Genomic DNA, 25,676 nt, shown 5'->3' on the forward strand with positions numbered 1-25,676 from the left:
GTTTTCAAACCTCTTTTCAAACCGGAAGTCCGCAGGTGAAATAAAACATTCAAAATGATCCGCGTGACTCCGGACAGCGCGTGCAGCTCTGTAGAGGACTCAGGTAGAAGTGAGAGGACAGGTGAGAGAGTCGCGAGCCTGCGGAGGGAAGAGGGAGCGGGAGGGGGTGTGTACAGGTGAGAGAGGAAGAAAAACTAAAAATACAAACGAGACAAAAACAAGTGTGCAGCCTCGTGACGATCACCAATCATCAATCAATGCTCTGAACAACAGCCACATTAATAACAACAGCTGTTTATTATTCTTATTAATTATTTTTCTTCTAAATAAATAAGCTGATTTTGAAAAAATCTGTCCGTGTGTGTTGTGTAAACACGTCAGTGTTTCTCCCAAAACAAACAAATTCATTAGTCATCTATTAGAGGACACACCTGACGACCTGCGCGCCCGCCTCCGTGTGTGTGTGAGAGAGACTTTTGGTGTTTCTCATTAAAACAGTTTTTTTTTTAATGAAAGTTGATTTTTAAGATTTTCATTAATTTTATTTACAATTTTTTGTGAGAATCTCAAAGTACACAAAAAAGAAGCCGATATTCCTTCGCGTGTCGGAACTACTTTCTCTGTGATGAGTTAATGACCTCCAGCTGTGCGCGCCCCCGTCACATCAGAAGCTGAGGGAGGACGAGGAGACGCGATGGTAAACTCACAGTTTGATATGATCACTGATCATTAAGTCAAGTATCGATTGGAAGTATATTTATGAACTTTGGTTGTTTCCCTGCTCGATTTATGAAACTCCGAAAACTGCAGTGCGTCATAGATCAGGGTGATGACATCACATACTAGGAATCAATAACGCTTCTATATCGATTCAAAATCGTTTTTAACTTTAAAAACGTGTTTAACAGCAGCTTCTGCGGGTGTTTCTGTTATTTTGTCCACCCCTGTGCCACACAGTCCAGCCTGTACTGCCCCCTGCTGTCCGTCACCGGAAGTGATCCTTTTGCATTTAAACTGGGAGCAAACAAACGTCTGATTCTTAAATCAGAGTGAATGTCAGTGGGGTCTGGTGCAGGGAGCACACTTTATGTCTGATGGTTTTACACACCTGCATCTCCCTGTCGCTCAGTTCGAGGTTCAGGTGGAGGACTGTATGCTCCATGGAGACACGTCCCATCTGGCTTCTCTGCTCTACTATGAAGGACTGACCAGCAGCACCCTCACCCGGCTGGACCAGCTGGTTACCAAGGTAAGGGGGTAACTGTTTGTTCTCTATGCATGACTATCAGACAGGAGTTCTCCATGTTCACCACAAATGTTCACTTAAGCTTTAAAAGTTTATGCATTTAACAAAAACCTTCACCACCAAGGGGCAGTGTCTGCCCACACTGTGTTGGTTTGTTGACCTGTGCCATTAGAAACCACCTGATGCAGTGCCTGTCCTGAGGTCAGGGTGGTGCAACAGTTGGTGCTGTTACAGACGGAAGATTAAACGTCCTGTCTGGGCCAAGCTGACCACCACATTGCCATTCAGGTGCACCTGCCTCTCACCTGGTGACAGGTTAGATCAAAGTTAACATAAAGATGCTGTAGAGCTCAGGCATCATCTTATCCTCCTGTTACAGCTTTTAGAAAACAATGAAGTTTAAATGATGAACAGAAAGGTAAATGATGTCATTTACCTTTAACAAGTCACATGACCTCAGGATGTTTTCTGTGATTGGCTGAAAATCATTGGCCAGAATGAAGTCAGACTGAGCATGCTCCTCAGTCTGTCTGCTAAATGAAATGGGCTTTTGTGTTGATGCCTCTGAGAGTGCCTGGGTTTGGGACTAAAAATCTGCACGATAAGTTCATATTTCATACCAGCTGATGTGGAAAGTCCACTGATTACATTTAGTTTTGTCCATGTTAAAGCAAGCGCTCTGGAAGGTTCCAAGCAGCCATAAAGACCCGACATGTTCATAATCAAAGTTTCATGTCAAACAAAGTATTCCATGTGGAGGTGTTTGAGTCACGCTGTTGTACGTGAAACGTCTGGCCTGCCTGACGTTAAAAGGCCTCAGCGTGCCTCTGTGGTACGTTTTACTTGGTTTGTAGTAGGTTTGTGTTCTTTATGCTCCTGTTTGTGTAACGTCCGTTTCCACTGCAGGATCAATAAAGCATCAGAGTGATGTGAGCATGACTGAGTCTTACCACACACCTGTTTGCTTGCTTGGTTGTTAGGAGCTGCGTGATTCTGGTTTCAGCAGAGCTATGCTTGTCTTGAAGTCTTTGGGGATTCTGGCAGAGAACAAAGAAGACCTGCAGATGCTCATCGGTCATGGACTGACTGCTAAAGTAATCTGTCTAAATTTGTCAGAATAAATCGGGTCAGATGTCATGCGTCACATTACCTTCATGTTGTTGTTTGCCTTTTAGGCATTGATGTGGTTTGAAGCGGTCTGTGAACGGCTGACTTCTGACCTTCAGAGAATCTCCACCCCCCTGCTGAATCTCACTGAGGAGTTCTTTGACTTCTTCCTGGTGAGAACATTTCTCTACCCAGAGGGCTATAACTGTGGAGCCACATCCATGTGTTAGCTAGCTGTGTCGATAAGGCCAATATTGTTTTACTTGTTGAATCGCCATGGTAACAGATGCTAAACATCTCACCTGGGACTTATTCTATAAAGTGAGTTTAACATACCCAGGGTTGTCTAAGGAGCTTGGAAAGAAAAGCGTCTGGACTTCTTTAAGTTGCTTGAAGATGTTTCACCCCAAAGTATCCCCCCCAAAGAGGTACGAAGGAGTAACCCAGTGGGATACTTCCACTGGGTTTAATTCTGGGACTCTCCACCATTTGACCTTAGAACTGAAGAAGCTTCTCGGATGAGAGGTGAAACGTCTTCAAGTAACTTAAAGAAGTCCAGACGCTTTTCTTTCCAAGCTCCTTAGACTACGATGACGTGGATGTCTGAGAACCTTCACAGACATACCCAGGGTTTTTTATCTGAATCCACTTACCCTGATGTTAGCAGTCACCATAAACTGTTAAGCTGGTTATCAACTCGTTGTGTTCACACCCTGCATGCTGACATTAAAGGTGGTGTTGGTAGCATTCTATCAATCTGAAAGGAACAGCTTATATGACTTGATGTAGCTCATTGTCTTGCACAGGAAATTATTTCTATCCACTGGTGATTAAAAATCTATAAACAACATGAATAAAATGCTACAGTGTTGTAAAAGGTAGCAGAATGTTGCAGAAAGGTCTTGATGCATGCTCAATCATCCAGGTAAGGAAATCCCAAAAGGCTGATTCTGGACATAGTACAGTTCACAGAGAGTTGGGGAATGGCTGTGATTACAGCACTGTAAGATGGTGAAAGAAGAAACTGACCTCACAGATTTCAGATTGTGTCTAAGGTTGGGGAAACCTGCAGTCAGCTGACACTGAAGAAGTCACCTGACGATGAAACGTTTGTCCCACTAAAAATGTCCAGATGAACAGAATCAAACTCCTGGGATTACAGAAATGGGTTCTGGTGATTTGGTGGTAAAATGCAGTACTGCTGATTATTTCACAGGTTATACGTTAGAGCTGTAAAACCTTCAAATGGATCTGTGTAAATTTAAAGCGCTGTTCGATACCGCTGAATGAAGCCCAGCTCAGACGGACTGTCCATGTGTTCACGTGCCAAGTCTCTGGACAAGCAGAACGCACACAAAGAACACCTGTCCAACCAATCGCATTCATTCATCAGGCTGTGGAACAGGATGCTTTCATGTTTCCATGGGTCCAGTTTAAACTTTCATATGTGTAACTGTTACTTTAGAAATAAAAAGCACCACTGGACATGCTCAGACACACCTTTTTCCACTCTGTGCCCCAAATGAATACATCACACTTCATTTACTGTTTCGTACCGTTAAGTATGTGAGATCAAATCTAACGTCCTGTTGAACACATATAGTGATGGACCTGGAAATGATTCCCTAATGTGTCTGGGTGATTAGGATCTAGCTGTACTTCATTCATCCATGTCACCTCCCGGTCCAAGTCAAATCATTTCTGCCATTGGTTTGGATCCAAAGTCCTGTACTGGGGTCACTGTAAAGATTCTGCTCTGGTCTTGGACTCTGGCAGCACCAGATGTGGTGGCCTTCAAGCTCTCTCTGCTACAGCTTTATTTTAGCATTACAGGTAACCGACACAGTGATGACCACTATGACAGAAGAGCTCCTTCACTTTGTTGTGATGAGAGATGTTCTCCTGGAGGTTGGCCAAAGCTGCATCCAGCTTGTGTTTCTGAACAGTCTGGGATTCATGGTGAGCCTGGAGCTAAAACTCACAATAAATGGCCTGTATTTATATAGCGCTTTACTAGTCCTTAAGGACCCCAAAGCGCTTTACATATCCAGTCATCCACCAATAAGAGGCCAACACTGTAGACAGTTTCTGCGAGCTTTAAGTTTCCTCTCAGTACATGCAGCTCCTGCTAACTCTAACAAAGAGAGTTCATAACGTAAACAGAACTGGTCCTACCGCAGAACCCTGAAGCAGAAAAACCCCAAACATTTGTTTTGTACAACTTTGTGCTCGCTACAGGCTCTGGCTGCAGATGTCTGATTAATGCAGTTAATTTGATCGATTTTATAACTGGGTCAATGCTAAACACTTTGCTGATGGAGTGAAACCGTCATTAAAATCTTTTCCACATTAATTCAGTGTAACATAGGATGTAAGAGTTGCTGTTTGCTGGGAGATGAACCAGGCTCATTAAATACACTCTCTATCGTCTCGTTTCAGCTGCTTGGCCAAGCTTCTCTTCCAGGTTGGTTTCTGTCTTTGCTTTGATCTTCATGTGTTAGGCTTCATTTAGACTTCTGCTGGAGATGATGATGTCCTAGCTTCGTTAACTGGCAGCTCCTTTCATCCCTAAACCACAACCTTCCAGGTAGTTCAGTGACATGTAGGTACATTTCTTGGAAGGTTACAGTGTAGGGATCAAATGAGTTTCTGGTGGCAGTGTAAGTTATGATGTAGATTTCCCACCGAAGCATGAGTCTCACCTGTCCGTCCTGTCATCTACTACCTGTCCGTTTCTCAGTGAGTCAGCTGTCAGTAGTTCTTCTGCAGTTGGTTCATCTGACTCTGGAAACAGAAGTTCACTTCCCATTGAGACTGGAGGTAATGCACTGACACAGTGTGCTTTTCATTGTCTGTGCTGGGCTGTGATGTGTTTTTGTACACAGCTTTGCTCTGACTCTAAAGAACAGCTGGGTCACATAGTATTTGGACAATACAGAGGCAATCTAAGGAGCGTGGAAAGAGAAGCGGATGAACCAAAGGAGCAGTTAAGTTTCTCAAAGAAACTCAAAGAACTCCAGTGGCTTTTCTTTCCACGCTCCTTAGATCACCGTGATCTGGATGACTGACCTCAGTGTAATTTCTCTTGTTTCAGGCCATCAGGACTTTCAACAGCGTGCTGGAGTCTCTGAGCCGAGAACAGAGGCGACTGATCCAGAATGACCAGAATCAAAACCAAATGCTGTCTGTAGTGCACACTGAGATTTTTACATTGAAATGTTTCTAACCAGCACATGTATACCCATCTAAATTCAGTACTATCTGCTTGATTGCCTGTCTGACAGACCCCAGGTGGCTGCAGCAGTTCTGACAGTTGGAGGTGAGTTACAGCAAATCGCACCGAATATTCAACATGAGCGATTCTTGTTTTCTTTATTGGGATTGTTTTCTCTTCACCTGTCATAATGCTTTACGGATATTTAGAATCGCTGTGGTTAAACGATGTCCTGAGGAAGTCTCATGAGTGTGAACAGAAGAGTTTAGAGCCGAGTCTTGACTCTGCACTTGGAACACCTGAGCACACCGTCCCCTCAGTGCTGTTAGCAGTGAATATATAGAAGCGTCATGTTTGTCACCTCTATGTTAGACAGGAAGCCCGTAAACGGGAAAGGGCCTAGAATAAAAGTGTTATTACAGACAGCCACGTTTGTAGTTCTCCGTTTCAGACTATGAGCTGCAGGTCAGCCTGTCAGAAGCTCTGTGTCGCATGACTCCACGCAGAGACCGCATGCAGAAAGCCAGTCAGTGGTTCTCCATCCCTGACATCAGCATGGCTTTCTGTGACATCAGAGATGCTGATTTTGAGTCGGTGAGTTCTCAGCTGTCTCACTCTGTATGTCATTTCCAAGCTTTCTGTTTAAATTCCACAGTGTGATGAACACAACACACACAGTTCAGGTTGTAAAGCCTGTATTGAACCTTCTGAGTAATCAAAGTGAATCTTTAAATTTTCTCCAAGTCTACCTCGGGTCAGCCACAAGATTGGACTGGATTCATACCCTAAAAACAAGTACATCCACAAAGCATTATTAGTATTTCATTAATGTGATCTTGAAGGGAAAAAAAATGTTTTTTTTTCTGACAATTTGTATATTAAAAAAACAAACAAACAACAATCTTCTCTAATATAACTTGAAGCTTTTAGGCTAAACATGCAGCATTAATGTAACAGCTTATTAGCCAGCTATCATTCTGGCATCACTGTTTTCCGTGTTTCACATAAACATTATTTGTGCAAGAGTCATTTGATAAAACACCTTAAGGCAACTGTTGTTATTTGGTCCTATACAAATAAAACTGAACTGACTAAAGTGAACCAAGGTCATTTTGGCCACAGTAGAAAATAATTTATTTTCTGTTTTGTTTTTTTGTTTGTTTGTCTTTTTTGCCTGTCCCGTTTGGATCTTAGGCGTCAGAATTGATGTCTGAAGGCCAAAAAAGATGCCAAGCGGATTTAGTTTACCAATTGGATCATCATGGCCTTGCCATATTGGTCCAATTGGTAAACCTTTTATTATAATTAAAAAACAAACAAAAAAGAGCAACATAATAAATACAGCACCATCACAATAAACTAGCTAACAGTAGATACTAAATATTACATGTTATTGTGCAGTACGCAAGCTCAACAGTGCACAATGTGCTTTGAGGCAGCAGCCAAGAAAGGTGTAGTTTGTGTCTGTGTGCACACCTGTGTGGATCAGCACACTTGTATTCAAAAGGTTTCTCCATGTAATGGTCTGCTAGGGAGTGTGGGGAGCCATAGCCCCGTCCCCCAGGGCATATAGCAAGTATGGAGGAGATCCAGGTCCCAGAGTACAAGAACCCAAGGAGGACCACCAGGGGGGCAACCGTGCCACCCTCCTGGGAAGAGCTGAGGAGAGCCCCAAACGAGAGGTCACCCAGCAGCCACGGAGCAAAGGCCAGAGGGGGTTGCTGTGACGTGCCCGCATGCTTTGCCGGCAGCCAGCTGTGCCAGAGAGGACCGAGCCCCATGCCCACAGGCCTGAGGGCACCCTATCCCCCGGAAGAGGCCCACCTGGGCCACAGGCGCCAGGGCCCGCCAATCGGCCATGAATCGGTACATACATGAGCTCTCGGCCCCAGACACCAAGAACCACAAACACACCAACGTCTGAGGGCATCAGCCACTGGCAGGGAGTGTGGTGAGGTGAGATGAGATGGGCCTCCATTCCTCGGAGAGCCTAAGATGTTCCCAGAGAGGTGGAGTCTAGAAAATAATTTCAATAAAAACCCAACCAGACAGCCAATTGCTCTAATCTAACCAGCATGTCCTGGGTCTAGCCTGGACCTCCATTCCTGCAATACCTCACCGAGGAGATGTCACTTTTGATGTGGAGCAGCAGCAGTTCTACCCCTCCTAAATGACCAAAGTCCTCACCCCATCTCAAGGAAGAGCCAGAGGAAGCTATTTTCTGTGTCTTTTAGTCCATGCCACGGCTTGTGACCACAGGTGAGGTTGGGATAAACCAACAGGGTCTCATCACGTCGTGGATCGATGACGCCAACTGAACCGCATATCTGGGAAACTGGCTTAACTGTCTTTATACAGGTTTTTAATTTTTTTATGAAGTAAGTCAGCCATCTGTCTCACTGTGCAGGACTGCAGACGATTCTTGAATTTTGTCAACTGCTACCATGGAAACCAGGGGAGGTGATGAACCATATTTAAATATTTATTAATATAAAGTAAATCGGAGAACTCTGATCACAGTAGTTACCTGTGTTCTGTCTCTCAGCGTCTACACTATTCCCTGCCTCCGTGCCTTTCTCAGTTCCACTCAGGTACATTTTTCACCCTTTGAAAAATAAATTTTTTTTAAAAAGGACGTAATTTTTTTTGGCATTTGTATTCAGACTCTGTATGTTTTCTTGTGCAGCTCTTTCGTCCAAAAGATGAGAAACTAGATGAGTTCTGGATAGACTTTAACACGGGCTCAGGATGTGTCAGCTTCTTCATTGATGAGCCTCAGGTAGTACTCCATACTATGAAGTTTTACTGTAGAACTGACAGACTTTAGGTTGTTTTGGGGGGCTTGCTTGATAAGCTGTATTCAATTCTTCGGCAGCTTCACTGGTTGCCAATAGAAGCCAGGATAAACTCTAAAATCTTACTTCTCACTTGGAAGTGTATCCATAAATCTGCTCTTTATCTCTGTGATCTGCTTCATACCAACACTGTTTCCCGCCTCTCAGATCCTCGTCTGCCATTCAAGTTGTTCCTTCTCCTCGTCTTACCACTATGGGGAGCCTTCAGTTGCTCTGCTCCTCGGTTCTGGATCTCTGTTCCTCCAGCCATAAGAAATGTAGACTCTCTTCCTATATTTAAGTCACAGTTCAAAACCCATCTGTTCAAACTGGCTTATTCACTTTTTTGCTGATTTTTATCTGTTGTCAAGTTCTGTTTTGCAATTTTAACTTATTTTATGGGCAGCACACTGGTTAGCACTGTTGCTGCACACCAAGAAGGTCCTGAGTTCAATTTCACCATCAGGCCGGGGTCTTTCTGTGTGTAGTTTGCATGTTCTCCCAGGTACTCCGGCTTCCTTCCACCGTCCAAAGACATGCAGTTTGTGGGGATAGGTTAATTGATTAAACTAAATTGTCCATAGGTATGAATGTGGGAGTGAATGTGAGTGTGAATGGATGTCTGTGTGTGTTAGCCCTGCGACAGACTGGCGACCTGTCCAGGGTGTACCCCGCCTATTGCCCTATGACAGCTGGGATAGGCTCCAGCGCCCCCCACAACTCTGAAAAAGAGAAGTGGATGGATGGATAACTTGTTTTATAATTATTGCCCCTTTCATTTTTTGCTTTGTAAGGTGACCTTGGGTTTCTGAAAGGCACCCTCAAATAAAATGTTGTGTCAAATAATGCAATAAGGTTTTGTTTAAAAGCACCAAAGGGAACAACTGCCTTGAAGTTTTAGTTGGACACTGAGTTTGGCTGCATATTCACATTTTTCTCCTGCTGTGTTCTGGTTATGTTTTTGTTCAGGGTTTCCTGTGGGGATCCATTCATGTGCCGAAGGAGGAGGTGGATCATTACAGTCTGCAGGTCAAACAGAATGGTCAGAACTTTAACCCTAAAATCCAGCATGTTGAAGCATTCAGGTATGTTAGATCATGTATAAGTAGGACCAGAGCATGAATTGGACAATTCTGTTTTTCCCATGATGCCCTGGGGAAGAGACGGTCCTCAGTTTCTGGCTGAACAATCCCATCATGCACCACAATGTCAGAGGCCAGACAGTGGAGCTGACCTTCAACTCCAAACACCACAAAGAACTGGAAGAGGCAGCTGGGAGAGTGTTCATGGTAATGGTTTGTCTCACCACCTGTCCTGTCAGCCTGCCGCTCTGTCTCGCCAACTCGCAAAGACAGTGATGACTGTTCTGTTATTGGACTTCTAATCAGTTTTTCCTGTAAAAAAACAAACAAAACAAAAACCCCTACCATGTTTGAACAAAAAGGTTTTGATGACTGCTGGTCAAGGATCAATATTTGTAATTGTATCATCAGATCTGCAGTCTGCGTGTCTTAGACAGGTGACACAGGTAGTTTAAATCTGTCAGTGCTTCTCTTCTGATAACCGGTCTCTCTTCAGACTTGAATTTGTACCTGAGCCATGGTTTTATTTTTTGTTTGATTTCTCGGTGTTATGAGAAGCTGCATCAATGGTTATAAAAGTCTAACAGCTGCTGGGAGGAAGGACCTGCCATAACGCTTCTTTGTGTACTGTGGATGCGGCAGTCTGTCACTGAAGGGGCTCTCCAGTTCTGCAACAGCTTCATGCACGGGTTGGGAGACATTGGAGTTCTTCTGTCTCCTACTACCTGCACTGGGGGCATCCTTGGACAGAGCTGGCCTCGTATGGAGCTTATCCAACTGCTTCCTCTCAGCTGTAGAGAAGCTGCTGTTCCAACAGACAACACCATAGATGATGGCCGAGGCCACAACAGAGGTCTTGGAGTGCAGGGTATGCTCCTGAAAAGATCTTGTTGTCCTCAGCAGGTGGAGTCTGCTCTGACCCATACTGTAAATAACGTCAGTGTTGGGACTCCAGTCCAGTTTATTGTTCAGGTGAACACCCAGGTACAGGTCCGTTCCCTGAATGTTCACTGGTGTCAGTGTGGGGGGTCTGTTGTCGTCCTCACATGTTCAGGAGAGGGAGCAGTTTAGATGGCTTGGGGGAGCTGGTGCTGTGGCTTGTCTCCAATTCAGGCTAGTTTGTCTTGTTCTTCTGTCTTCACTGTCGGTTGAGTGATGTGCTGGTGCTTTGAGAGGTTGAGCTGGAGTACTCGCTGTGGTGGGGAGGAAGGGTGCTGGCCTCCAGTTTGGTGCTGCACTCAACACTGGTCCGTTCTTTCTTGCCCTGTGGCAGGGTGTGAGAACTGGCGGTGCTTACTGAACCTCTCTCTTTCCAGGGAGTCCCCAACATCTTTGTGGGGGCGAGTACACTGCACCCGGGATCACTGCAGAGCACGGGGCCACCTGCCCATCCACGCTTCAGAAGGTGTAGGTGGACAGGCCTGGATCTAGGGCTCGCTGCATCTACATCCCTTTGTTATTAAGGGTAGAGGATTGGTCTGGTTGCTGGGTCTCAGAAGGGTTTCTTGATTGCAGCCTCACAATGATTTTTAAATCACTGAACACACACACACACACACACACACACACACACACACACACACACACACACAAGCTGTATATTTGTTTGTGTGCCCCCTCTGTTTTGTCTTTAGGTGCTGTGTATCATATGAGTGAGCTTTGTTAGAGAACTCTGTTTACTTCACCCTTTTCTTTTATTTCTATTTCTCTGCATTCCTTTTGTTTTACCAATCTAACCTGCATAACCAGCATCCAGCATAACAACCACTAGAGAAGATGAATAATAAAACAAAACAAAAACACCCCCCCCCCCCCCCCCCCAAAAAGAACTTGAGAAATTAAAGAAAATGATCCCCACACTGCTTGCAGACTCCAGTGAGTCAGAGCTTGGTGCAGGAGGTAGATGTTGGCATCATCTAGCCCAGTGCTAGGGTCGTAGGCCAACTGCAGCAGATCCAATTAAGACGTCAGAGGGCGAAGATGTTTGAGTACCAACCTCTCAAGGGTCTTCATCAGCTGTTGAGGTCCATCCAGGATGTGTGGTCTTCAGTACTAGTACCACTCCACAGCTGTGGAGCTTCCCCTGCTCGTGCTGAACATGTATGCCAGGATGCCACACAATTGGTCTGCACAGCTCCTCAGGAGCCTGGAGCTGATGCCATCCAGACCTGCAGCCTTTCTCACCTTGACCTTGAGCCATTCCTCGCCTGAAGTACTGACAGGGACAGGATGGTGGTGGAGGAGGGGAGCTGTGTAGCAGAAGAGTGGGTGAGGGCTGAGAGGTGTGAAATCATGGGAACAAAAGCTGACATTTGTCGAAGACGCGGGGGTTTGCAAAAGAGATGATTGGGCTGGGGGAGTGGAGTGTCTGTTCAAACCTGTTTGGACATCAGGGTTGGGACAGGTAAAGATCCCTGGGTACTTCACCTTAACAATAAACTGGACACACAACGCTCACGCACTGTACAAGCTGTTTTAAAGTGGGCTCCATGTGCTAGACAGGCATGTGCAGGATATTAGTGAAGAGTGTTTATTACACTGTGATGGCTTCAGCTATCTTTTATGCAGTTGTCTGCTGGGGAGGCAAGGGAGAGATGGAGAGCAACAGATTAATAGGTGAAGAAGGCAAGCTCTATCCTGGACAGTCCTCCAGACCCCATAGAGATGCTGGGCCTTGTTCATTATGGACAACACTGGTCACCCCCTGCATGAGACTGTGGAGGCCCTGAACAGCTCCTTCAGCAGTGGGCTGTTAGTCACGGTGTAGGAGCAGGGTCGTAGGCCCTTCATCCCCACAGCAGACTGCAGTACACAGCTGTGATAGCTGTCTGCAAAAATATTCAGACTTTATTTACTGTAAATAGCATCCATTTGTAAGTATTATAGTGTTTAGCTTTATTGCACACTGTTTGTTCTATTAAGTTTTTCTAGTAATCACGAATTTATTTTCGGGGGCGACCATGGCTCAGGGGGTTGGGAATCGCATCTGTAACCGGAAGGTCACCGGTTCGATCCCTGGGCTCTAGTGAGGTCCTGGTCGTTGTGTCCTTGGGCAAGACACTTTACCCTACTGCCTACTGGTGTTGGCCAGAGGGGCCGATGGCGCGATATGGCAGCCTGGCTTCTGTCAGTCTGCCCCAGGGCAGCTGTGGCTACAACTGTAGCTTGCCTCCACCAGTGTATGAATGTGAGAGTGAATGAATAGTGGTATTGTAAAGCGCTTTGGATTTATATAGCGCTTTTCAAGGCACCCAATCTATTATTATTATTATTATTATTATTATTTTGTCTTCCGGTCTCTTGATGTAACAAGTAAATTTCCTGTGTGGAATTAATATTAGTCTGTCTATTTCATGTTGATGATGTCCCACTCTGACAGAAAGTGCAGAATACCCCACATGTCAAAGATCCAGGCGGTACAGCCCAGGCCTCGACTACAAACAAACATGGCAGACGAGCGTATGGCCATAAGAAGGCGCCAAGTAAGAGCCAGCTTAAGAGTGAGTCACATCTTCATTGAACTTGTACATAATTGTTATCACCGCACCATCATCAGAGGGAGATGGCTTTCATTGTGTTATCGTTACAAATTAACTAACCTTTCTCCTTCCATAGTTTTACCTCTGTCGTCTCCGAGCAGTGAAGACGACTCCACTGTATCCAAGGTAACAACAATCGCCAACAAATAAACAGTTTGTTTCTGATGTCTAACCTTCAGGGTTCTGCTTTTAGCCTGCAGCCAGAAGTGCAGCGGAGGTCCTGTTTGATCAAATCAGACACACGACGTCTGGATGTCACAGTAAGTTAGCTTCTTCTTTAAGCCCCGGGTTATTTCGAAGTTTAGAGTTACTGTAAAGATCTAAACAAATGAACGTCTCAGTGGTTTATCACTGTGAATCACAGCTATTCAACTCAATCGTTGGGAAAGATTTTGAAACCGAGGAACTGATCTTTTGTTGCAGTCAGTAAGCAGCAGATCATGATCCATTTCAAACCCACACAAGTGAAAAACAAGTAATGTTTATTCTTTTTTTTTCCCTGTGAATCTGGTGACCGCTCACAAAAAAGGGCCATTAAAAAGGGGAGCTCTAACTAAACTCTTTGCACATTTGAAATAAAAAAACAAAACATTTTGAAAATTCCCTTTCAAAATAAATATTTTGCTGAAACAGACACATTTTAAAGGACAATGGTCACATCTGCAGTTTCTGCTTTTTTTTGCCTGCTGTGATCTCCTCTTTGACATCACAGAAATGCTCCAGTGCCCTGGCTTTGGACAGCCACCTGGCATCGTTGTGCAACAGCAGGTTATGGTGCTCAGCAGACTTTTCTGCGAGCAGCATGCGGAATAAGCAGGGCTGGAGGCTTGATGTTGAGCGAATAAAATAAACTGCAGCCATGACGCTGTCCATTGTGGTTTTGAGCTCCGCACTTAGTTTTGTGTACAACACAGTCTGATGAACAATGCAGTGCAAGGTTCAAGGTTCTTTATTTGTCACATGCATAGTTATACAAGTATAACACACAGTGAAATGTAGCCTGACACGCTCCTCGACATGTGCAAAAAAGGAGTTGATAGTGGACTTCCGGAGGTGCAGAGAAGTACACACCCCCATCACCATCAACGGCGCTGCTGTGGAGAGAGTGAGCAGCTTCCGGTTCCTTGGTGTACATCTGGCTGAGGATCTTACGTGGTCAGTACACACAAACAAAACAGTGAAGAAGGCGCAGCAGCTCCTCTTCTTTCTCAGGAGACTGAAAAGATTCGGCATGAACCCCCGCATCCTCAGGACCTTCTATCACTGTGCCATTGAGAGCATCCTCACTGGATGCATCACCACCTGGTATGGCAACAGCACCGCCTACAACCGCAAAGCTCTCCAGCGAGTAGTGCGGTGCTCTGAACAGATAATTGGAGGTGAGCTTCCCTCTCTCCAAGACATCTACAGGAAGCGGTGCCTGAGGAAAGCGGGGAGGATCATCAAGGACTCCAGTCACCCCAGCCATAAACTGTTCAGACTACTTCCATCAGGAAGGAGGTTCTGCAGCATCCGGTCCCGTACCAGCAGACTGAGAGACAGCTTTTTCCATCAGGCCATCAGACTGCTGAACACTTCATAGACACCTCAGCTTCACTACTAGAACTTTAACATTATGCACTCCATACTGTACAGTAACGCCACTGTTTTGCACATGTCTACACTCTGTATATTTTATTTTATATATTTTATTTATTGTTTACTCTATTTAATTTGTAAAATATGTGTGTACACACACACACACACACACACACACACACACACACACACACACACAAAAAAAAATTTAGTATACACATCCAGAAATGCATATACTATTATATATTGTACATATATTTATTAGTTTCAGATGTAGCCATTCTTGTATTTTGCTTGTTTACATTATTGTATTTTGCACAACTCTGTTGCTTGTGAAGCTCGCACACAAGAATTTCACTCACATGTGCTGTACCAATGTACCTGCACATGTGATGTGACAATAAAAGTGATTTGATTTGATTTGAATATATATAGTGTGTGTATATAGTATATACACTGGGTGAATGTGCAGTAGCAGCAAGCAGGTGAATTCTGTACATTAATATGAATAGACATCTGACTATTTTACAGGATAGACAATATAAACATATTTAAAATTAAAGGAATTGAAATGTACATTGTGCCTTGGTTTAGTGTCTGGAAGAGTCCTGACTCAGTCAGTTATAGATGATGTGAGAGGGCGGGTGTGTGTGTTTAGGGCACGGATGGTTTGGGGATAGAAGCTCCTCTTGAGTCTCTCTGTCCTTGCCCGGATGATGCGGAACCTTCTACCAGATTGCAGAAGTTGGAACAGTTTGTTGCCAGGATGGGACGGGTCCTTCAGTATCTGCGCTGCTCTAGTCTGGCATCTCCTGGTGTAGGTGTCCTGAAGCGGGGGGAGAGCAATCCTGCAGCAGCGTTCTGCTGTACGGATCACTCTCTGGAGAGCTTTTTGGTCCTTCACACAGCTGTTCCCAAACCACGATGTCATGTTCTGTGTGAGGATGCTCTCCACAGCGCCTGTATAGAAAATCCTGAGGATCTTTGGAGAGACCCTGAACTTCCTCAGTTGTCGTAGGTGATACAGGCGCTGCCTAGCCTTTTTGGTCTGGACCTGAATGTGGGCAGCCCATGTCAGGTCTGAGGAGATGTGGACACCAAGATACTTGAAGGACTGCACCCTCTCCACTGGAGCTCCATTGATGATGATGGGCTTGTAGTCTCTGTGCTGACCCCTTCTGAAGTCCACCACCAGCTCCTTGGTCTTGCTGACGTTCAGCTGGAGGTGGTTGTCCTGGCACCACGATGCCAGATTCTTCACTTCATCCATGTAGGCCGCCTCATCGTTGTTGGAGATGGCACCCAACACCACTGTGTCGTCAGCAAACTTCACAATGGTGTTGGAGCCATGGGTGGCCACACAGTCTGAAGTGTAGAGGGAGTAGAGCAGTGGCGAGAGGACACATCCCTGAGGTGCTCCTGTGTTGATGGTGATGCTGTTGGAGAAGCACCTGCCCACCCTCACCACCTGAGTTCTGCCAGTGAGGAAGTCCAACACCCATGCACACAGACGGCTGTTAAGTCCCAGATCCCTCAGCTTTGTGAACAGTCTGCAGGGCACTATTGTGTTAAACGCTGAACTGTAATCAACAAACAGCATTCGCACATAGTTACCCTGTTTCTTGTCCACATGGCTGAGAGTGGTGTGTAGGACGTGGGCGATGGCATCCTCTGTGGATCTGTTGGATCTGTAGGCGAACTGCAGCGGATCTGTGGTGTCTGGGATGGAGGAGGAGATGATGTTCTTCAGCAGCCTCTCAAACACCTTCATTACTACAGAGGTCAGTGCAACTGGCCGGTAATCGTTCAGGGATGAGGGTTTGCTGTTCTTGGGCACGGGGATGATGGTGGATCTTTTGAAACATGTGGGGACCACAGACTTCGCCAGGGACTCGTTGAAGATGTAAGTGAACACACCTGCTAGCTGGTCAGCACAGCAGCACAGCAGACAGCCAGTGATGCCGTCTGGCCCCGCCGCTTTCCTTGTGTTCACTCTCCTCAGTGCCGCTCGGACGTCATGCTCTGCGATGCTGGTCACCGGTCTCTCGCTGATGACGTCACTGTCCTCGGTAGTCAGGCGGTAGATAGCATTAGCCGCCTGGCTAACCTCGAAACGGGCGTAGAACCGATTCAGCTCGTTGGTGAATGCAGAGTCGGCGTTGATCGGCGCAGTGTCCCTGGCTTTGTAGTCCGTAATGGTGCGTAGTCCGTGCCACATACTCCGTGTGTCGCCCTGGTGGAAGCGGGACTCCACACGTTCCCGGTACCGGCGTTTGGCATCTCTCACCGCGCGCCGCACGCCGTATGAGGCCGCTTTGTAGGCGCTCATATCGCCAGTGGCGAGACCCGCGTTGTAGGAGGCGGTCCTGGCGTTTACTGCAGTGCGGATCGATCTGTCCATCCACGGTTTCTGGTTTGGGAATGTGGTGACTCTGGCAGTGGGGATAATCTCCTCCGCTAGCATATTGACGAAGCATACTGCTACTTCCGTAAACTCGTTGATGTTGACTGCGCATGCTCTGAACATGTCCCAGTCGACGTCGTTGAGTGCGTCCTGTAGCGTAGCTTCTGATTGGGCAGTCCACCGTTTTACCTCCCTCTTGGTCACGTCTTCCCTCTGTATGCTTTGTTTATACTGGGGAATGAGGAAGATGGCGTTGTGGTCAGACTTCCCAAAAGCCGGGTGTGAGACAGCTTTGTAGCCCTGCTTGTATGGCGTGTAGCAGTGATCCAAAATCCGATCCCCTCTCGTTGGACACGAGACATGCTGGTAAAAGTTTGGCATGACTTGTCTGAGGTTCGCTTTGTTAAAGTCTCCTGCTGCGCCCGGGTCCTTGTTTTGAAGCGAGCTCAGCACATCATGTAATTCGGACAAAGCCATACCTGTGTCCGCTTGGGGTGGGATGTAGACCGCCGTGGCGATGACTGAGGTGAACTCACGGGGCAGATAGAAAGGGCGGCACTTAATGCTCAGGAACTCCAGATGTGGCGAGCAGCCGCTGGAGAGAGTAGAAATGCTCATGGCATCACACCACTTTCTGTTTATCATGAAACACACTCCCCCACCTTTGGTTTTGTTCGACTCTGCCGTTCTGTCCGCGCGGAGCACAAAGAATGAATCCGACGGAGTTACGGCCTGGTCCGGCATGGTGGGGGTCAGCCATGTCTCCGTGAAGCACAGAATGTTGCAGTCCCTCATGTCACGTTGGAAGGTGACCCATGCTCTTAGGTCATCGAGCTTGTTCTCCATGGATTGTACATTGGCCAGTAGGATACTGGGCAGTGGTGCGCGATGCGCCTGCTGTCTCAGTCTGTTCCTAATACCAGCGCGTTTTCCCCGGCGCTTCTTTGTTCTGTGCCTCGGATGAGCGGCCCGTCCTTTGTTGTTCTCCGCGCCGCGTAGAATCTCTGGCGGCCAGGAAGGGTCAGGTTTAAAAGTGGCCAAGATTAGATGTGCAACCTTGGCACCGATGTTTACAAGTGATCTGCTGTCGTATACTATAAGACTAGAGGATTTTGGGATGTAAACCAGAGCAAAAAATAGGTAAAAAACAAGAAAAGTGGATAGTCGGAGCGGAGCGGTCAGGAAGGCGTCTGGACGTGGCCGCGCCATCTTGTTCAACAGCCAACCACCGTGCTGCCAAAGCACTCACTTCTCCTGCCATGGATGGAGCCTCCTCCGTCACAAGTATACAGACAAGTTTCAAATCCAGACCACTTTCCTCAAAAAAAGCTGAAATCTTCTCAAGCATTGTTTCGCCAGCTGTGTGTCCCTTTAGTGGTAGTAAGCCTAGCAATTTGCCATCAAAAAAACGGACATATATGCACAACTGTGCATTATCAGTTCTGTCTGTGAACCCATCTCCTGCTATAGGCATCCGTTTTCTTCAGGTCATCTAACAGCACTTCGAACTCGTCTGATGCCAGAACTTCAACTCTATGAATATTTGAACTGTGTGACAGGTTTTTAATAGCAGATGTCACACTCACTTTAATTTTTTCATCATTTATCACCACATCCACCACGGCCAGCATGCAGTATTTCACTGTTTCAGAATCTGTGAAAGGCCTTTTCTTTTTCACCAAGATCCAGCAAACATGAAGGGAAGCTGCTGCATGTCTCTTGGGCTGTGCAGGACCCTCATCATCGTAGTGCAACTCCGGTTGTAAGATGCAGTTAAACTCGCAATTAAACTGTGCTTTTGCAGCCCTCTCCTTCGATCGCTCTGGAAAGTTTGTATAGGAAGTCTGGTGTTTATCATTGTGTTGCCTTCACACACTCACGGCAAATTAAACACATAGGTTTGGTGTTTGGATTTGGCGGTAAAATGATTAAGTACTTGTCAGTCCAGGCAGGGTTAAACCGAAAGGTTTTCATTGTCAATTTTACGCGTTTGGACTGAGAAAGACATGCTGTTGTCGCATCCTATATTACGATGATTATTTAATATGTTTACGTCACAGTGCATTGTGGGTTAAATATTGCTAGGCTACTAGGAGTGTTTCATTCAGTCTACACTATGCTGTAGGAATTTCAATTTTTAATTTTTTTAAATTAATTTTTTTTTTGCGTTTCTTCCACGACCACAGACGGGGCCACTCACAGGTTGCTTCTGGGCTGCATGTGGCCCGTGGGCTGCCATTTGAATAGGCTTAACTGTGGATAATATTGTGCTTTGCTAAAGGCCAGTCCCATCTATAGGAAAATAAATGAACCTCTCTGAACAGGAAGAACTGTAATGATCTCCTGTCCTCTACAGGTCTGTTTTTTGTTTTCTATTTCAGGTTTTCATACTGTCAGCGACGTCACTGTTGAAACTCACCTGCCAGATGCAATAGAACCGGTGTCAGATGACCCTAAAGGGGTGGAGCTACAGGTCTCCCAGGACTTTGAAGAAAGCAGCTTCCCTTTGGAGCAGGTTCATGTCCTTTGATAGTTCTTTTCAGATCCATTGTTCCTTCTTGTTTTTTTTGTTTTGTTTTTATCAGTTTCCTGTTTCTTCCTGCAGGAAGTGTTCAGGAAAAGAAAAGCTCCAGACTCAGGTGTGCTCTTCTCAGCCTCCACATTTGTCACTTCCAAACTGACTTTCATGACATCTGAAACACCTTTTTAATCATTTGTTTTTGCAGACCTGTGAGAAATGTAACAGAAAAACACTGACAGCAAAAAGAATGACCAAACCCACATGACTCATTTTAGCTGATAATTTCTTTTTTTTTCTTTCTTTTTTTTTACTCACAACCTGAAGACTCTTTTTATACACTGAACAAAAATATAAATGCAACACTTTTGTTTTTGCTCCCATTCCCCATGGGATGGACGTAGAGACCTAAAATTCATTCCAGATACACAATATAACCATCCCTCCCAAACAGTGGTCACAAATCAGTCCAAATGTGTGGTAGTGGGCACATCTGCTATATTGAGATAATCCATCCCACCTCACAGGTGTGCCACATCAGGATGCTGATCTGACATCATGAGTAGTGCACAGACCTGCACATTCCAGGGTGGCCTTTTGTTGTGGGCAGTCTGAGGTACACCTGTGCACTACTCATGATGTCAGATCAGCATCCTGATGTGGCACACCTGTGAGGTGGGATGGATTATCTCAATATAGCAGATGTGCCCACTACCACACATTTGGACTGATTTGTGACCACTGTTTGGGAGGATGTTATATTGTGTATCTGGAATGAATTTTAGGTCTCTACGTCCATCCCATGGGGAATGGGAGCAAAAACAAAAGTGTTGCGTTTATATTTTTGTTCAGTGTATAAAGGGTTTTATACATTTATCTATTTAGGTTACCTGTTACCTGTTCCTGTATTTAGGTTACCTGTCAGATCAAACTGAGGGTGAGTTGGTCCACAAGAGAAGGGCAGCGTTTCAACAAGAGGGAGAAGGATCTAAACCACTGTCGACAGGTAAATTCTTATACTTTTCACACAGTTTGCCTGAAGTTAAAATGATTGATAATCTTGCTCCAGCTCACCTGGTTATAGACCGCTCACCTGAAGAGCCGGGGCTGTTAACAGAGGAGGCGGGACCACCTGTGGACAGTGAGACTTGTGAGCTGAGAGCAGTGACAGAGTCAGACCTGATGTATGGTATCACAGCTTCCATCAAAACCTTCAGAGCACAGCTGGAGGAACACTTCACTGTCAGTAACCACATCTTATTGATTATTGGTTTTATTATTGGCTGTGATTAGATAATCAGTAACTCAAATTTCAGGGCCACTGGCAGAAAGTTGAAACTGAAATTCTTCTTTCGCTAAAGGAGCAACAACAACATGTGTCCGCCCTGCTCATGGCTCTACATCAACACAGGTACAGCATACACCATCCCTTTCCCCAGAATCCACTTCTCCATACCCAGGATCTCTTTTGACTTCTTATTTTTACATCATCACTCACAAGAAGTTAGTTTTCTACTTGATTAGACAACTCAGGGGTTCATCTATCGAGCTATGAGCATGTTCATAAACATGCACAGCTGTACTGCTAGCAGAGCAACTGATTTTACAACTAAAACTATAATATTATAAAAATCTGAACAAGCTTAGGCAGGCTGTCACCGGGTGTTCACTCCCTCTATGGTAGAATATCACTTTCTGTTCCTGTTACAACACACAATGGTGTTTTTCTGTAGCCAATTTAATTGTTTAGGAAGTCCTGAGGATCCCTGGAGAGAAACTGAACTTCCTCAGTTGTCGGAGATGATACATGTGCTGCCTAGTTTTTTGTTTTTTTGTTTTGGTCTGGACCTGAATGTGGGCAGACCATGTCAAGTCTGAGGAGATGTGGTCACCGATGTACTTGAAGGACTGCACACTCTCCACTGGACCTCCATTGATGATAATAGGCTTGTAGTCTCTGTGCTGACTCCTTAAGTCCACCACCAGCTCCTTGGTCCTACAGATGTTCAGCTGGAGGTTAAGTACTGGGGGTGATCAACCAATTATCCAATCCCAGGACAGGAACCAACTCCACCAAACAACTCAGCAGGCACACCCAGGTGTCCATCCCTAAGAGACAGAGAAAAGGAAAAACCCACAGCCATTGTCTGGTGGGAGGAGTCACACATAAAGAACAAACACTCATAACATTGAATAATGACAGAAGGTATTACAGGTACTGCACTGCAGTGGTTTATATCTATCTAATAGACTCGAATTTGCACATGTAAATGGAGAGTCCTCTTCACACACACTGAGGTTAATTATGGAGTTCCATAGGGTTCAGTGCTAGGACCAATTCTGTTTACATTATACATGCTTCCCTTAGGCAGCATCATTAGAAGACATAGCATACATTTACACTGCTATGCAGATGACACCCAGCTCTATCTGTCCATGAAGCCAGATAACACACACCAATTAGTTAAACTGCAGGAATGTCTTAAAGACATAAAGACCTGGATGGCCGCTAACTTTCTGCTTCTTAATTCAGATCAAACTGAGGTTATTGTACTCGGCCCTCAAAATCTTAGAAATATGGTTTCTTAATCTGGATGGCATTACCTTGGCCTCCAGCAACGCTGTGAGGAACCTTGGAGTCATTTTTGACCAGGACATGTCCTTCAACGCACATATTAAACAAATATGTAAGACTGCTTTCTTCCATTTGTGCAACATCTCTGAAGTAAGAAATATCCTGTCTCAGAGTGACGCTGAAAAACTAGTTCATGCATTTATTACTTCCAGGCTGGACGACTATAATTCATTATTATCAGGAAGTCCTAAAAACTTGCTGAAAAGCCTTCAGTTATTCCAAAATGCTGCAGCAAGAGTCCTGACAGTGACTAGAAAGAGAGAGCAGATTTAGTATTTTAGTATTTTATTTATTTATTGTCATTGTCAGAGAACAATGAAATTGCGTTTGGGGCTTCCGTACAACCCGTAAATAAAATGGTGAAGAAAATAATAAATACCCCTTAAAACCCAAGTGTAAATATTTAACCCAGTGTGACTCCAGTGCAATAAGACAATCCTTAGCAACAACATGAGAACATGACAAGTAATGTTCATAAGAAATTCAGACAAAGACCTGAGAAACATGACATGACATGTACAACAATGCAACCCGTTCAATATTATTGTACTGTGAGATATGATATTTCTCCTGTTTTGTCTTTCCTTCATTGGCTTCCTGTTAAATCCAGAATTCAAAATCCTGCTCCTCACATACAAGGTCTTAAATAATCAGGCCCCATCTCATCTTAATGACCTTGTAGTACCATATCACCCTATTAGAGCACTTCGCTCTCGCTCTGCAGGCCTACTTGTTGTTCCTAGAGTATTTAAAAGTAGAATGGGAGGCAGAGCCTTCAGTTTTCAGGCCCCTCTGGGGGATTTCCATAATGCATTGAGTTTTTCCTTTCGAGTCACCTTTCACTCACTCAACGTGGGTTAATAGGACTCTCTGGTGAATCACACTTGTTATTAATCTCTCTCTCTTCCACATCGTGTCTTTATCCTGTTTTTCTTCTCTCACCCTAACCAATCATAGCAGATGGCCCCGTCCCTCCCTGAGCCTGGTTCTGCCGGATGTTTCTTCCTGTTAAAAGGGAGTTTTTCCTTCCGACTGTTGCCAAAGTGCTCATAGGGGTTCATATGATTGTTGGGTTTTGCCCTGTATGGATTATTGTGGGGTCTACCTTACAATATAAAGCACCTTGAGGCAACTGTTCTCATTTGGCGCTGTATAAATAAAGTTGAATTGAAAAACAGAATAATACAGACTGAAAGAACAACAGCTACAGCAGACTAAACAGCGCTGTGTGTTTGTGTGTTTGCAGGTTATTGCTGCTACAAAGGCTGGAAAAGGGTGTGTCTGATCAGGTGAAGCAATTTGAAGAAAACTCAACAAACCTGAACTCCTTAACCACTCAGATCCAGGTACTACAACAGACTGCAGTAATACTACAGTCTGTGTACATGCTCAAACACTTGAGTGCTAAATCACGGCCTCTGATTTGCAAAGTTGTAGTTTGAAAATTTATTTTAAAATGTTTAGCATTTATGCATAAGCTTCCATTTCTCCTCAGCTTAACCCCCAAAGTTAAGATATTTCCTCTGCACATCTCCAAACCATCTCTGCCTCGCCTCTTTAACTTTATCTCTAAACACATTTCTCTGCCACTCCTGAAAGTTGCTCTCTTGACACTCTATCATCTGCTTTCACATCTGTAGTGCTCTCTTCATTGAGATTATCAAAGCAGGCCTAAAGCTACGTCCACTTTGGAAGCATTTCATGGTGATGTGGTGACAACTCACTGCAACTTAAAGTGACCGTGGCCCAAATGAGGACTGGTGGTGGGGAACAGGGCAGGGCCCGAGAAACTTATCTCTACTTCTACTACTAATGACAGTGAGGTGTATTTGAGGAATATATGAGTCTGTAGTACATGCACTGAACAACCAAGAAAAACATAAGCTGATGAAAAGTTGTGGCTTCTTCCAAACCAAAGGTTGAATTTTTAAGACCTGATCCAAAAATTGTTTTTTCCAGTCTGAGATGCAGCGACTCAGCTCCTTCTGCGCTGAACAACAGCAGAGGTCAGTCTGATTCCACCTGTTCACACGGAAAGATCGAGTTTGAGTTTTGTTTTAAATCTTACACTTAACTGATCCAGACTAGTTTTAACTTGTCAGACTTTAAATCTTCAGGATTCATTTTTTGTCACCTCAGGTTGAAGTCTTCGGAGGGTGGCGAGGCGGGGGTGGAGCATCCAGCCAGCCAGTAAAGAAGCATATGTCTTTGAGAGACACATTTCAGTTTCTTTTGTTAGAACACAAAGTTTAGTATTTAAGTTTCTCCTCAGAATACGGACAAAATATATTTGAAGACAACAAATAAAAACAAAGAGCAGAAGTCAGTGAGTTCATTTTTATTTGTTGTAGTAGTGATGATGATTTTATTTATAAAGTGCTTTCAGACAAAGTACACCTCTTTGAAAATAAAGAGATAAATAAAAGTGATGCACAGCAATACACGTTTAAAAACAAGTTAAAAATGACTTTTTTTTTTTTTTTTTTTTTTTAAAGGCAGCGAATTAAGACATGTAGGATCGGATGAACAAGTGAGTCTTCAACTTAGCTTTAAAAACCCCCACAGAGCATGCCTGCCTTGCACCATCTGTAAACCTCTAAAACTTTTCTTTGGTAGCCTAGAAAGGAGAGCGTTACAATAATCGATACGTGCTGACATTTATTTGTTTATATTTTATTTCTTATTGTCTTTAGTGGTAACAGCTCATTGCCATGGTTAAAGTTTGAAAGGCTGCAGTGACTTGACCAATCCACCAGGTGGAGACAAACTTGGTGGAGCACTTGAGAAATGATGTCTGTTCCAAAGAACAAACGCAAACAAAATATTTTAATAATCACAATAAATATGAGGGGAATAATGCCCACAGTTAAAAAAAAAAAAAAAAAAAAAAAAGAAGCGCTCCTTGAGCCTGCACAGGTGGTGAAACGCTGAGTGTACTGGTCCCTGTGCAGCAGCGCCCCTGCTGCTTAAACAGTTTATGGTCTGTATCACACGCATGCAGCTCAGAGTAATCAGCCAGAGATTCAGAGCTTTCTGCAGTTTGGTGTTTAAAACAGCTGCAGTTGGTTGTGGACAAAAACCTTTATTTATGATTCAGATTACACTGACTGCATGTGAGCCACATGTTAATGTCGCTGCATGGCTGAAGAAATAAAAGGAGTTCAGGTGTTTGTACGAGGAGCTGCTGAAAAAACTGCAGTCACGTTATCTCCCAAAGCTTCATTTATTTCAGTAAGGTTACAAAGGAAACGCATCGCATGTTGAAATATCTCAGATTTGTCTTTCCGAGTTTTATTCCTGCACCCGTTTCCTCCCAAACATCAGTTTCGACCTTTTATCTGGACTGGAGTCTGTTCTGGTCCAACAGAGTCCTGCCTGAAACCAGTTTGTTTTTGTGTCTGTGCCACTAGTCGTCAGGCAACAAACTGACACAAGAGGAAAAACAGCAAAGATCCCCCAAAGGAAAGGAGATGGGGAGATGCCTAATGAGGCACCGTTAGAGACCTTAGAGGGGAGGCA

General features: G+C 44.7%; 1 protein-coding gene across 1 annotated transcript; it reads left to right on the forward strand.

Annotated features, from left to right (window-relative positions):
* Positions 1-54: 54 nt before the first annotated feature.
* On the forward strand, positions 55-24,351 carry sycp2l (synaptonemal complex protein 2-like). Its single transcript, XM_085362234.1, has 26 exons — positions 55-121; positions 645-697; positions 1,130-1,249; positions 2,227-2,340; positions 2,422-2,526; positions 4,793-4,817; positions 5,094-5,173; positions 5,448-5,536; positions 5,638-5,672; positions 6,019-6,161; positions 7,975-8,027; positions 8,113-8,158; positions 8,254-8,346; positions 9,371-9,443; positions 9,563-9,690; positions 12,863-12,983; positions 13,099-13,148; positions 13,216-13,282; positions 19,386-19,519; positions 19,610-19,643; positions 20,436-20,528; positions 20,592-20,764; positions 20,839-20,933; positions 23,404-23,503; positions 24,117-24,163; positions 24,297-24,351. The coding sequence occupies exons 1-26, from the start codon at positions 55-57 to the stop codon at positions 24,349-24,351; spliced, it is 2,193 nt and encodes a 730-aa protein (XP_085218360.1).
* The last annotated feature ends 1,325 nt before the right edge of the window (positions 24,352-25,676 follow it).

This window comes from Diplotaxodon limnothrissa, linkage group LG9 (assembly GCF_057381915.1).
Source record: "Diplotaxodon limnothrissa isolate DT_005_m linkage group LG9, D_limnothrissa_male_GT1.1, whole genome shotgun sequence".
In the NCBI taxonomy this organism is placed as follows: Eukaryota; Metazoa; Chordata; class Actinopteri; order Cichliformes; family Cichlidae; genus Diplotaxodon; species Diplotaxodon limnothrissa.

What these genes read in the sequence shown, in the direction of transcription:
- sycp2l (XM_085362234.1), top strand. Translation starts at nt 55, where the DNA reads ATGATCCGCGTGACTCCGGACAGCGCGTGCAGCTCTGTAGAGGACTCA. An exon ending in ACGACTCCACTGTATCCAAG is followed by an intron (nt 13,149 to 13,215) that starts GTAACAACAATC and finishes TTCTGCTTTTAG; the next exon opens with CCTGCAGCCAGAAGTGCAGC. An exon ending in ATGGCTCTACATCAACACAG is followed by an intron (nt 20,934 to 23,403) that starts GTACAGCATACA and finishes GTGTGTTTGCAG; the next exon opens with GTTATTGCTGCTACAAAGGC.